Genomic DNA, 14,269 nt, shown 5'->3' with positions numbered 1-14,269 from the left:
GTGCTTGAAGAGAACTCGATAAGTATATGAGGCTCTCTAGCTCACTCCCATTTTAGTCGATATTTTCAGTCCGAGGCTGCGAGTGGTGCGCTGTGCGTCAGCAAGGCCTGCTATAGTTTTTTATATTTTTTACCAAATATGGCTGCATCGAGGTCTGTAAAATTTCAGGTAATAATAAACATTGCACAAAATTTACCAAAACCAAAAACTAGATATTCAAACTGATTATGATATGCAACTAAAAGAGCCAAAAAGAAAAAGATCATCAGTTTAATATCAGTGCAGACTACTAAAATAGCAAGGGGCTGGTAAATGTTTGATTCATTTCAGCTTTAACACCATTTATTCTGTTGCTCTGAGTGGTCAGTTACACACAAAGTCACACTTTCCACGTTTTCTAGACACATTATTTGAGCCACTGACCTGGGTCAGGGCTATATCTCTCATAATAGGGGACAAAATGAAAGCTCTCCTCTAGTAGAACACAACTGAAGAAGAAAAAAAAACACACACCATCAGTGTAGTCACATGCCAGCTGACTAACACAAAGGGGAGTCACAGAAATCTATGGAGTATAGTAGGCAAAGCAAAGCCTGCAGGTCGTGTGTCCCAGCAGCTAGTACCAACATCATATGAGTTCAGTCATGTTTCTTTAGTCTGACTACAGTCTGGAGTGCCTCACAATCTTAAACTGCATTCAAAGGAATCTGGCAGAGCAACATAGTACAGCAACACCCACTTTATCATGCCATTATTTGTGAGCAAAAAAAAAAAAAAAAGAGTCTTTATCACTGCACATGAAGCTCCCAGAGAAGACAGACTAATATTATTTTCCATCATCTCAACAGAACATCCCAGCTCATAACAGCTAGCTGGCTGTACACACATTTTTTTTGTTACAAGAAAGCAAGCAGTTACGATAAGACATGCCATTTAAATCCCAAGTGGACTTACCTTGGTAGAAGTTCTCATCAGCACAGCATATTCCTGGCTTTACACAGGCAGTGAGTGGCTGTTCTCATGGAGCACGGCCGCGTTAGAAAAACATGGTTTTATCCCCGGTGTGAGAGTGAGACTGAAACTAACGGTGCGTTAGCTAGGCTACATCATCGCTCAGTCACCGGTCTGCTCACCCTCCTGCTGCTTTCGTGTGCTTCCTGACACAAGGTCGTGGTTTTCTCCGGCAGGGGCTGATGCGTGGGGAATTCCTAGCAGTCACATTTTCCTGGGAAATAATTGGCCCGGCACCAAAGTTTGGCTGTGGGCTGCTGGTGGTGGTGGTTGTTGTAGTAAGCGAGTCAGGAGGAGTCGGGACAGAGTTGAGCAATATGCACCGGAGAGCTGAAAGGCGTTATGAAAAAAGTTGTTTGGTGTCCTCATTGCATCCCATTTCTTAAAAAGTGCACATATACCAATAAATATTATATTCTCAGTCGATATAGTGTTCTCTAAAACTAAGAAACAGTTGGATTTTTCGCAGCAAATTAGCTACCCGGTAGACAGTGGTATCTCAGCAACATTTAACGATTTTTAGTAAACCGTTACGCAGTCACAGGTGTGACTTTACAGCCAATTAAGCGCTTCAAACGCGGTTTACTCAAATTAAGTTGCGGACAAAAAAAAAATGTCGGTTGTACTTGCTAACGTTGAAGTTTGATTTGAGTCGAGTTTGTTTCCCTACAGTACGTTAGGACAACGACAAGCGTTAGCAGAGGGAGAGACAGAAGTGGAAATGGGTATCTTCCGGGAATGTCCAAGCCCTTTCGAGATGAGAGCAATTGAACGACGGGCGGGGTCTACAAGATTCTTTAGAAATGATGTGAACGCATGTTATGATGGCGGCGGCCAACTACACCTACAACACTCGTGGGACGGGATAAAACGCGACAAAGTCGTCTTTTTTAAGAATTCATGACACATTATGTTACTTCTACATAAAAAAAGAGTCGTTCCCATACCGGGAGTCGAACCCGGGCCGCCTGGGTGAAAACCAGGAATCCTAACCGCTAGACCATATGGGAAACTTGCACACGATGACCTCCACGCCTGATTTTGTCAAGTGGTACACCGAGTATTTTAGGCAGTTTGTGGTGTTTATATTTCATACGTAGTTCTCCAGGCTCAAGATCCGAAAAACACTTCTAATGGTAGTTAAGCGTACACTACTTTGGTTAACGACCACTCTTACTGTTTTAAGTTTGCTGTTGCTGTGGCGTGTAATGTAAAACATTGTGGGCTGGGCTCCATCTAGTGATCTTTCAACGGTACTGTAACTTTAACCCAAAAATACCCTGTGTTCGTCACGATCACCGGTTATGGCTAAAGTTATCAATCACCTATCCATTGTATAAATCTATGAAATGAAAAAGATGAAATGCATATAAGGAAGAAGAGATGGCTTAAGCCATGAAATATATAAATCGCTACAGTGTTAAGAATAAACTAAATATGGGTGCAAACATATGACGTCATTTTCACTGGAATGATACAAGTTCATAGACGGGGTGCTTCAAGCTTTGTAAAAAAAAATACTGTAGTTACATTTACAAAGGCCTGGGACTCATTTTTAAAGTAACACGTGTAATTGCGAATACAACTTTCAGTCATGCTTTTGATTTACGTTTCTGTGGCTATACAGTTCACCAATTTATACGCTGTCGCCGTGAATGTCCTCTTTCTAGTGTAATTGGTAGCGCCCTTAGACTCCGAGAGGTAGCCAAATATTTGACAAACTAGCAGCAGCCGTTTTCTAGCCAGCTAGTAGCAAAAATAATATAGCAATTAAAAATATTTCCTCGCATTTCAGCTGCTTACGTGTTAGCTGAGGATTTAGGTTTCTGTGTAAACAGGATGTCAACTCCAGCAAGACGACGTTTAATGAGAGATTTTAAACGGTAAGCGAAAGGAAAACAACTGAGAAGTCGCTATAGCTAACGTTAGCAGTCTGTGGCTAACTTGTTAGCGTTAGCCTAAACGGCAATCTAAACTACCAGTCTACCGTAAAATACTACTACAAGTAGATGTAGAAACACTGGGGGATTAGAATCGTGTTTTGTCTTCGGTGAATGTACCTACCACTGATCTTAAGTAATGTGTAAAAGCTAAGTGACTGCTAAGCTTTTGACAAGTAACGATTATTGTTACCGTTACTAACAGGGCGCTGACACCAATGTTAGCAAGGTAGCCGAGAGTAGTAATGTTTAGGTTGTCACAGCTCACTTTAAATATGACATTACTACGATTTATAATCTTCAAGTAATATATTCACTTCTCCTCGAGCCTTCCATGAATCTGCTAATGGTTCTGTTCTTATATTAATTCTGTGGAACTGTTTTTGGATCTGGTTATTACGGATATAGTTCACTTCAGTGGCCTCATGGCCCTTTACAACCAGATGAAATGTTTGGGTACATGTACTGCCTCCAAATCTACACTCATCAAGGGACCTCCTATCCCCTGGCTTGTATAGATCACTGCCTAAGCCCGAGGATCAACAACCATCTGCTATGCAGTCACTGAAAACCTACATTACAATCAGCCAAGGCACATGGTTTCTCCACAGTATGTTTCAGCTGAATTGGTCTGAGACCTAATCCTAAGTGGCCTACTGTTAAAACCACTCTTTACAGTATCCTTTGTCAACGTCATTAAAAGGTTAAATTTCAACTAATAAAACTTAATTAGGGTTAGGGTTGTAATGACCTAGTGAATACAGACATTGCTCACTTCCACTCAGATATGACAGGCCTCTATACTTTACCCTTTACTACAGTGTGATTGATGATATTATATGACACCATCAAAAAATCCAGACTTACAATATGTTTTGCTCATATAATGTTTGTATAATGTTGACATATATATTGCCCTGCTGCAAGTCCTGGTGAAGTGTTTGCTATTGGGAAATACGCAGCCCCTTTTCGGCATAAACTGCCCATATTAGTCTTAGAAGTACAACACAGGGATGTTCTCCTGTTTCATACTCACAGACCCGTGCTGTTTGCTGATTTGTACATTAGAAGGTTCACTCACACTTTTCAATATTTTTTAAGACCTCCCCTGTTGACCACTATCAGGGGCGTAATACAATATGTCAAGTAGAAATGACTCTCACTTCTATGTTTTACACTCTGTCTAAAATCATTTTATTTTGTGATCCCACCATGTTTTACCCAATCAGGCTGCAAGAGGATCCTCCAGCTGGAGTGAGTGGAGCCCCATCAGAAAACAATATCATGGTATGGAACGCAGTCATTTTTGGGTAAGTTGTTTAAGAAAACAAATATTATTGACACTTAGTAATTTTTTAAACATAAAATAAATGGTAAAGCTGTATTTTCTGTGCTGGTTTATGGATGTTTTAAAGAGTATAAACATTTTATAGGGGCTTTTTGTACTGTGATTTACAACCTGTTTTTTTGCACCTCTCTTTTAGACCGGAGGGAACACCTTTTGAAGATGGTAAGTCCTCTCTAAAGCGCCGCACATCCAAATAATCTATCTTCCCAACCCTATTATGACATTAGTTCAGCAATAATTCATAATTACGCTCAGCATTGGGTTCTGGGAGTTCGATCATATTGATTAGTACGGTTATGAATAGAATTTAATGGTGTTTTGAAAGAGCATCGACTGAGAATTTGTTTTGCCAGGAATCTACTGTACAACTACTGATCTGGTGTCCTGCATGGATCAGGTGGAGTATTGAATAAGTTTAGATGTTTCAACCAGTAACCTACTGCACTGGACCTTGTCAAATTGTCCCTAAAAACAAGCACTGTGCAGGTTATCCAAGAAGTCACAACATTCACTTACATTTCACTCCCTCACTGCCTTCTTAAGCCGCTGTGGACCAAAACAGAACTGTTCAGAGTACAGTTCTTTGAGATTTTTGCTGTTTCTTGTACAGACATGATTTCACTTTAAGAGTCAGTGTCTCATCAATAAGTTGAGTAATAAAATTGACTAGTCTTGCCTTTTTAAAAAATTGGTCAGATGCATTTTCAGTTTAGGTAAATTTTTGGAATGCGCTGGTTTTGGCTGATGTATTTGAATTCATATGTCATTTCTTTCTAATTTCAGGAACCTTCAAACTTACCATTGAATTCACAGAGGAATATCCAAATAAACCTCCTACAGTGCGATTTGTCTCCAAAATGTTTCATCCAAATGGTATGTACTAACAATTCCACCTACAGATATTAAATGTTGTTCCAGTTATCCTTTCATTGTCCCAGGACAACTGAGCAGTTTGTCTAAAAAGCTTCTTTTGTTTTTTCTTGCAGTGTATGCAGATGGCAGCATATGCTTAGATATACTTCAGAATCGTTGGAGTCCAACCTATGATGTGTCTTCAATCTTAACTTCAATACAGGTAATCCTATACACAAATTGGCACAGGATGTACCAAAGCAAAATAGTAAAGTACACTGAGGATGAGCCAGTTTACTATCATCTCAATTTTGTCGACAATCAAGTATTTTTAACATGTAGTGACTGCCTAGTCCTTAAGTGACCGTTATGTCATAAAACCTTTAGAAACCTAACCCAGTTGCGTTCTCTGTTGTATATTTAAAGTCTTTACTGGATGAGCCAAACCCAAACAGTCCAGCCAACAGCCAAGCAGCCCAGCTGTACCAGGAAAACAAACGGGAGTACGAGAAAAGGGTTTCTGCTATTGTTGAACAGAGTTGGCGTGACTGTTGACCCCTGTTATCGTTGGAGTATGAACAGTGTCCAGCCCAGAATCAAGAAACCACCGATCAAGAAAACAACTGATCTCACAGAAATAAAATGACACATCGTAAAATCCTTCAATATATTTGTCCCCTACTTGTTGCTAAGTTTGTATGCTGTTTTGTTGTGGCATTCACTCCTGCCGAATGCTGTTGTTGGGCAATAGCGTATGTTTGTTAAAAGTTAATGTACCTTGTTATATCTGGGTTACTTGCTACATGCCCCAACTACTTTGTTTTTTTGTTGTTTTTTTAAAAAAAGGCAATAGCCAGTCTCTCAGTTGTCACTTTTCTACCCGTTTATTCATACATGAAGTGAAATGGTCTGATGATATGGTGACAGTTAATTAGATGTGCTTGCTGTGTGGTTTGCTGTGTAGATACCCGCAGTTCATATTTACAAAAAGCAAAAGCTGTTCATGGGTGTTTTTCCTCCTGTTTCAGTGGGCTCACTCCTTCTGGTTTTGTTTGTTTCTGCCTATTGAAAGCCTTTCAGAGGGATAGAAAATGAACCTGGCATGGACATTCATCCCTCTAACTCAACAGATGCCTTTTGGGGGTCATTTGTCTCTCAGCTTTTCTTCTAAAAGCCATGCCTTTGATTTTAAAAATACTATAGATATTGGTAAACATGTATTGTCCCTCTTCAACACAGAAACAAGACATTTACTACCCTTGACTTGGTTTCACGCAGAGTTTCATAATGCTGACATTTAAAGGCTGTGTGAGAACATTTGTATGCTATTTTACAATCTTGCAAATCAGCTGTCATAAAAAGCTGATTTTACTGTTTCAACAGGATGGTGTCTGTTTTCAGATTATAAAACTTTGCACTGGTAACCCATGTAACAAACTGTACATTTTCTTGTAAATAAAATAAATATACATCATTTGTCTGTTGCTTTTGAACTTTGCACAAAAATATCCACCGGAATTCAGATCAGCTTGTTGATGGTTGTCAGTTTTAATTTATTCAGTAATTACAGCTGTGAAAACAAGCAGACACGTTAACTGTACTCACACAAACCAATACATCTGACATTGAACAAAGATCACAGCTTACAGTTCCTATGTGAAGATTTTCTGTTCTTGGATGCAGCTTGTACTTATAGAATGATCTCCAGGTGTCGAAATAGCAAATGACATTGCAGGTATTGCTGAATACAGAAAATCACTACAGTGAGACTGGAATGAACACCTCGCTACAGTTTGATGTTATTGCCTCACTAGTCCTCGTCTCTCATGAGTCAACCGTCTACAATGTTCACAAACAAGCAGTGGAAAGCTGCATATTCTGCCAGGTTCCTTAAACAGTAACGAAACAAGAAGTGGATTTTGATAACAGAAACCGCAGTCATTTTTTTAAAATTGAAGATAAGTGAAATAACTGGAGCATCATCAGGACATGATACCACAAAGCACTGACCACAAGCTCAGACATGTGGAATGGCAGGAGACACAAAAGACAAATTAAATTACTCATCCTTCAGCCCCTGCTAAAGCTAAAGTACAATGTATGGCGAAGGAATGCAGAAACCACAAGTGACATGAGAGAGATTCTCATTTATTAGTGTGTGTTGAAAATTTGTCACACACAAGTAAAAACACAGCAGGTACACTTGAGTGTGGTTTGCTTTAAAGTCCAAGCCGATGGCAATTTGTCCGTTCTTCTCTGCATGCAAATTAGTGAGAGGCCTGAGGTTTCACAAGCTCGTATCGTCCCACCTGTCCTTCCTGTAAAAGCTGACCAATGAGCTGGTCTTTGTGAACTTTCCGACTGACAACAAGGAACCGTTGCCGTCCCTGTCCGTACGACTTGCTTCGCAGGCCGTACTTCTGAGATATCTGGTGGATCTGCTTGCGTTCATCATTGGTGAGGTCAGTCGAGAAGCGAAGGTCGTCCTGGCGGTCTGAACTGGCATAGTTACGAATGATGTCCTCAATGTCACGCTTGCTAAGCTGATTTCCAGTTTTGTCCGTGTCCATACCCAAACCTTCTCTCGAGAACTGCTCCTTCACTCTGATTGGTTCTGCGATTCCTTCCCCGTCTCGGCCCAGACCACCTCCTTTCCAGCCCATCTTACGTAGAAGCTGGTTTCCAATGTTGTCTTCCTTAATCTCCTGCTTTGTGGCCTCCTCACCAGAGCGAGCCAGGATCTGAGAGCGGGATATGGCGTCGTTGTGACCCTCCTTTCTCAGGTTCGATTTGACCACAGCCTGCGTCTGTCTCAAAGTGGCTAAAGCCTCAACTGCTGCAATGTGCTTGACTATTTTCTTTGGCCCAATACCTGCTGCAACATACTGCCCTTCTAGGTAAACTTCACACCTCCAGCGATGATCAGGCAGAACCATAAACTTGTAATCTGCAGTCACTTTATTAAACTGAGCCGTATCATTAATGATACAGATTGCATTGTCAGAGTTCTCCAGAATAACCAGCTCACTCAGATGCTTCTTTTTGCCACCCTGCTGTCCAAAGCGTCCAACACAATCTGACTGATTATTTCCTCTGTAGTACTGTGACTGTTGTGGTTGGTGTTGTTGTTGTTGCTGCTGCTGCTGTTGCTGTTGTTGCTGCTGCTGTTGTTGTTGCTGCTGCTGCCGCTGTGCTTGGTTCATGCGAAGTTTCCTCACCGCCTCTTCGGCTGCTGCATGCTTTGAGCTCTTTTTAGTGCCCGTCGCTTGTGCTACCAGCTCATCCTGCAGGAAAACACTGCACAGCCACGCGCTGTTGTTTGGAAGGAGATCGAACTTATAGTCTATCTTCATGCGATTAAAAGCCGCAGAGTTGTTTAGTATGCAGATGGCATCATGAGCATTGTCCATAACCACAAACTCTGTCCAGTGTTTACGTTTGTCAGGCTCATACTGGCCCTTAGAGCTGGGTGTTGGTTTATCCTCTGGGTTGCGGAGCGCAGGTAAAAACGCTGGTGTTGGGCTGTGCATCTGGCACACAACCATGTCGTTGACTATTGAGTGTCTGTATTTTCGCTGCACAACACGAACCTCGACTGGTTTCAGGAAAAGTTTCACGGCCTGCTCAGAGGCCCGGTCCCTCGCTCCATTTTTACTGCCGGAGTATCCAGTGGCAAGATACACACCCTGGCATCTCAGTTCACAGGCATAACCATCTGTCGGTACTTTTCTGTTCTTCGGTAGGTCAGCCTGAGGAATATCCTTCAGGTTGACATAAATATACTCAGGGTTGGTTTTGCAAGCCTGGATGCTACGGCTCAACATGAAATTATAGTTTGGTGAGTCACTTCCAGTCATGAACATAGGGTCCCTAAACGCAACAGCTAATGCCGACGCTACATTGGCAATCAGCCTTTGCTTCTCATCTAATGTTGACTGAGATATAGGAACAGGCTGTGATGAAGACCCCGACTGAGCCACATTAGGACTGTTCCTGCCAGGGCTGTTGTAGACTCTGTTGAAAGGTCTGCTTGATGATGGTCTGTCCTGATGGCCGTACCCCAAACCCTGACGTCCTGAGTCCCAGCCTCCTGATCTGCTCCCTCCTCCGTAGCCATTGTATCTGTGGGGCTGAGAATAAGAGTCTGAATTTCGAGAGCTGTGGGCTTCATATTTGGCTGTGTAGTCCTGCTGTGTTTTTGACATGAAGTTTGTTGGCGCACGGCTTGAATAACCCAAGCCACTACCTGAACAAATCTCTCTGTCTCTATCTCTGTCCCTATGTGAACCCCAGGAGTCAGAAGTGTATGATGGCACTCTGTCAAACGCAGGCCTCAGGGAGGAGCCCTGCGCTCTGCCGGTGCTGCTGTAGGACGACTGTTCAGAGTCCCACTGTCTCGCACCATACGACTCACTCCTCCTACGATCTTTGTCATTCTCCTTCTCATCAGCGCCAGTTCCTGCATTGCTTCCACCACTGACAAAGTGCACAGGCTCAAATCGAAGTCTCGATCCAAATTTTGTCACAGGCATTTTCCTCATGGGCTCGTCTCCTGCAATAAAATGACACAAGTAAACAATGAGAAAACAGAGGAATCAGCTTTCTAGAGCATTGTAATAAAAGTGCAACTTCACTAATGTCTTTCAACAGGATGTTGTGGCCAATCTAATGGTCCAGTTTTGAGAAAAGGCAGGTAAGTGACTAGAAGACGGGACAGTATTACTTAAACAGCACTTGCCTCTTTAATCATCTACACCTATAGAGGTGGTGGAGATACATCTCATAAGTGTGGGACAGAGCAGGTCTGAGCCTCAAAATACTCAGTGATGCTCCAGCTGAAAATACTTCAACAAATGTGTTATTTGCTTCTCTTTGAGTGAGGCTTGCAAATAAAACAATAGCTGTTTTATAGTATATATCCTGAAAACCTTTTAAAAACGAACATCTTCAATAGGAATGAGTGGGCTGAAGGGTGAGAGCCACAGACAGGCCAGGGAAAACAGAAAACCAGTGCTGTGCCAAAAAAAAGCGATTGTCTGCCAAAAACGGTCTGCTGTTCGCAGGGACATGCTGTTTGTTACAGCTTCTGAATATATTATGGACTAAGACAATCATCTTTAAAATATATGACTAAATGCAACCTTATGAATGAGTCAAATCGCATTGATGGATTAATGACAAACCAGTTACCAGTTAAAAGCTGCAGTCCTTTAAAGCTCTTCTAATAGGGGAAAATAACTGAACTGGTTAGAATCCAGGCCACTGAGGAAGTATAATAATGCAGAGACATAAGGATAATTGCATATGAGATAATTTCTTTATGACTGTTTGACCCAGATAAAAGCACATGGAGTCACATATAGAAAGCAGTGCACAGTCCAGTGGGTGGCTATCAGGTTTCGGCAGACTATCATTTTTTGGCAGAACATCAGTAATGACATGGGATTTGTTTACAAACAAAAAAATATAAAATAGTGCTGTCTTTATCCTTTACCACTGGAGAGAGTCGCAGTGTTGCTGCAACCTGAAACCCAGAAGCACACTTCTGACTCATGTTACTGCTGCTACTGCTTGTGAGCCTGCTGGGATACTGAATATTAAACCTTCAAATTTAATATAACTGAATGGAATGCAATTCAACTCAATATCAATACTCAATAATTAAAGTCTGTATATGTTTAGGAATAGTTGTACGAATAATAGATTAAATTTCTGGGGGCATAATTGAATACAATAAAATCATGGAGACGAAAACTGTAGGGTGCAATACAAAGCAAGATTAATAGGTTTGTGAGGTATGTTGAGCCTAAAACCAGAGTTTTTATGTCCTTTAGGTGGTTCTTTTTTAAGTTATTTTTGCCTTTACTTGATAGAGCAGTAGAGAGACAGACAGGAAAGTGGGGGAGAAACATGGGGGAAGGACCTGCAGGAAAGGGCAATGAGCAGGATTCAAACTCATGACCTCCGCATCAGAAACTATAGCCCCTGTACATGGGTCACCAGCTCAACCAGGTGAGCTATAGCAGCACCCAGGTGGGTCTTTTTTAACTGAAGTGGTTTCCACGCATCCTTCACTACAGGGCTTGTGTCAGACCTAAATGCACTTCTTGAGTACCATGTTAAAATGTGCGAGGTCTGAGGTTTATCAGCTCTAATGTGCAGCTGCATTGACAGAGCACTGAGTAGGAAAATAAAATATTAACTTACACAATTAACAGTTTTCTACCATCATTCCTCTCTTACATCCCTTGCATGAGCAGTGCTTTTTACTGTGATCAATTTTTATATCCCTCTTAGCTCTCCATTATAGCAACCTGTTCCTCTTTATTGAAGTAGGTAGCACATGTTTGGTCCATTTGGAGCTTAAGAAGAGCTGAAAGACGTGTAAATGGAGGCTTTGGCGATTCACACAGCCTGGTGAAAAATGAAAGCTGATAACTACGGTCGTGATGCCCATTAGCTCTGACTGGGGATCTTGGTTTTGTTGAGCCAGCTTATACAAGGAAAGCCTTGCTATGTTAAACCTGCTTCGTGCTACAGTCCTCTGGAGACAACATCAAAATTATGTTTTTCATTTCAAGAAAAACAAACATGTGCTTCACAACCCAGATCAATACTCACTGCCATCAGAAGAATTAGGTCTCTTTTTTGCTTCAGAACTAGGACTTGGGTCAAAGGAGGGCATTTCGCCAGTGTCAGTCCCTTCTGCCATCACCAGCACCGTCCAAATCAAATCCAGGCCATACCTGTTATTGAGGCCAAAGAACCAAGTCAGACACCAGGCAAATGGGTAAGATATACAACTTTGTAAATAATTATTGCACACCGTTTTCTGCCTCTTGCTAAGCGGTTTTCGGTAGAGCTATACTGTGTGCTCTTCTGAAGGATGTAAGGGACAGCTGTTTTGCTGATGCTAAGCTGGTTTGTAATGTCCCTCTAGCACAGGGGTGCCCAATCGTGGTCCTCGAGAGCCACTATCCAGTATGTTTTAGATGTTTCCCTCTTCCAACACACCTGATTCAAATGATCAGCTCATCATCAAGCTCTGCACAAGCCTGGTAACGATCCTGACCATGTGAATCAGGTGTGTTGGAAGAGGGAAACATCTAAAACATACTAGATAGGGGCTCTCGAGGACCAGGATTGGGCAACCCCTGCTCGAGCAGATTCGCTCTTTTTGAAACTTTTTGCTGTAACCAATTAACCCTAATGATAAAATTCGAATAAAATTATCAGACTTTCTAAAGAAAACAAAATGTGGTCTGATAAGTATTTCAAAGCTGAGTATAAACATAGTCCATGCTGTTTGCAGAGGCTCCACCTACCAGCAGTAAGCAGTGACTGAAATACAAACTACATGTGGGGACAGGTATTGTAATACATCATGTCTCATTTAAGAGCTGTCATGTTAAGCAGAAAAACTGCTGGATGAAGTGAAAACACAAAGCTTTGACAGAGTGACGCAGTAGGCCGACAGGGTCCATCTCGCACAAGCAAGCACGTTTCCCAAGATAAACATATTTAACAACGTTTAAAAGTCTTTATTAGTCAGATATCGTTACCTTTAGGTGTAGCCTCTGGTCCGACTTATATCTCTGTAGTTCAGCTGAGCAGGATGTATTGCTACGGTGAGCCGGCTGTTATTATGATGGTGCTAGCCTCTTTTAGCTAGCATCCTTTCCCAGTCCGCTGCTGGATGCTAGCATGAGCCTGCTAGCTGCCTGTGTAGCCTCCGGCTCCACTTGAGCAGCGACACTCTGCTCATTTACTTTATAATAGTTGTCAAACTTAACGCGGCTCATGAGCAAAGCGACAGGCAGGTCTGAGTCTTCTAAGGGGACTCTCCGTGACGAAGGGATAGAAGCGCTGCGCAGAACCCGCTGGGAGCCACAGATATCCATCCAGCTAGCAGGAAGCATCCATTTTCTGCTCCGGCTAAAGTAAAATCATGGCGTCTGTCACCGCACTGGACCAGAATGCTTTGCGGTCAGGCTGCATTCAGAGCTGCTCGGGTCATGTGTCACATGTGGTCTAAAGTTTGAGCTCTTGATATACAGTGTTACGTTCTCTCTTAGGAGGAAAGCAACATACCAACCAAAAGACAGGCGGGAGTCATTGTGAGGTGTAAACAAACATTTGAGTTTTATTTCAACAGTGCTCCAACAAAAAAAAAAAAGGGTGCACAAAGGTTCACAAGAGGTGGAAGGAAAGGGACAAGGTGATGTTAAACAATTGAAAATAACAAAACAAGGCCTGACTAACTTCTTATATAATGAAACAAACCCAAACAAAAGACCTAACTTTTCCACAAACCAAGCTTTGCAATAAATACATAGGTGGCACCAACCAATCACCCTAGTGGGTATGAGAAAAAATTCCTATGTGCTGAAAGTGTAGGGTACCTAACTTATCCATCCTCCCAACCTCACCACCACAGAAATGTACATCCAAGTTTCTAGTAAGCAAAACACAAGTCTCTCAGACAAAGCACCATGCGGTCACAACAGCAGCTCTCCTGATCTGACACTGGGCCTGATGCTGCAACACACCACATCTGATTGGCCAGTTGGACAGGTGGAAGTCAGCTTTCCAGGTGGATCCACTCAGGTCATTAGCACCTGGAACGGAGGGGGAAGGAGAGGCAGAACATACAACCAGCCCTCTGGCACGTAACATACAGTCTGATTTTAAATTGATTTAGTTTGTGTGTATATTTGTTTTATTATTATTTATGTGCTTCTCTTCGTCTCTCGTAGTTTTATTATATTGAGCTGCTTTGATCATTTCCTGTACAGCCTTTTTGTATAGATATGTAATAAACACTAAATTTTATATATATATTTTTTTTTTTTTTCTTCATAACCTTCCATTAAAGAAAATGGGAAAACTCACAATAGTCACTCAAATAACTAGAAACTGAAAAAAGTAATAAATTAAAATTTGCTGAATTATAATTTAGTGAAAGACATTGCTTTTGAATTGTGGCTGAAAAGAATTTAAATTTCTCTTTTCTTTGAGTTGCCTGACTGCAGCATGGTACTTCCTGGTTGGAGACTGACATAAGATGGGGCTGAGGGCAGAACATGATTTTATTCTGAAGGCCCTCTCACAGACCAGA

The 14,269-nt window shown here is 41.7% G+C and overlaps 3 protein-coding genes and 1 non-coding gene across 4 annotated transcripts in view; 1 reads left to right on the top strand and 3 right to left on the bottom strand.

The window, feature by feature from the left end:
* elf1 (E74-like ETS transcription factor 1) overlaps positions 1–1,710 on the bottom strand; it is a 38,781-nt gene extending 37,071 nt beyond the window's left edge. Inside the window, exon 1 of the mRNA XM_008276102.1 lies at positions 955–1,710. The gene's annotated coding sequence lies outside the window, so the exon portion shown is untranslated. The remainder of the gene's footprint in view (positions 1–954) is intronic.
* A 239-nt stretch (positions 1,711–1,949) lies between these two features.
* trnae-uuc (transfer RNA glutamic acid (anticodon UUC)) lies at positions 1,950–2,021 on the bottom strand. The gene has a single exon. It is a non-coding gene; the product is annotated as a tRNA-Glu (tRNA).
* A 689-nt stretch (positions 2,022–2,710) lies between these two features.
* LOC103353218 (ubiquitin-conjugating enzyme E2 A) lies at positions 2,711–6,625 on the top strand. The gene is given in 7 exon segments (XM_008276083.1): positions 2,711–2,894; positions 4,181–4,261; positions 4,436–4,461; positions 5,083–5,172; positions 5,286–5,374; positions 5,578–5,765; positions 5,767–6,625. Coding segments are annotated over 7 exon segments (549 nt in total). The 5' UTR covers positions 2,711–2,850; the 3' UTR covers positions 5,798–6,625.
* Positions 6,626–6,675: 50 nt separating this feature from the next.
* Positions 6,676–13,095, bottom strand: nkrf (NFKB repressing factor). The gene is made up of 3 exons (XM_008276070.1): positions 12,714–13,095; positions 11,773–11,897; positions 6,676–9,703 (listed from the first exon to the last, which is right to left on the bottom strand). Exons 2-3 carry the CDS (start codon positions 11,861–11,863, stop codon positions 7,419–7,421), a joined length of 2,376 nt encoding a protein of 791 aa, XP_008274292.1. The 5' UTR covers positions 11,864–11,897; positions 12,714–13,095; the 3' UTR covers positions 6,676–7,418.
* Between the last annotated feature and the right edge of the window lie 1,174 nt (positions 13,096–14,269).

Source organism: Stegastes partitus, unplaced genomic scaffold (assembly GCF_000690725.1).
Source record: "Stegastes partitus isolate 25-593 unplaced genomic scaffold, Stegastes_partitus-1.0.2 Scaffold2, whole genome shotgun sequence".
Lineage (NCBI taxonomy): Eukaryota > Metazoa > Chordata > Actinopteri > Pomacentridae > Stegastes > Stegastes partitus.
This window is presented reverse-complemented; position numbering and strand designations above follow the sequence as displayed.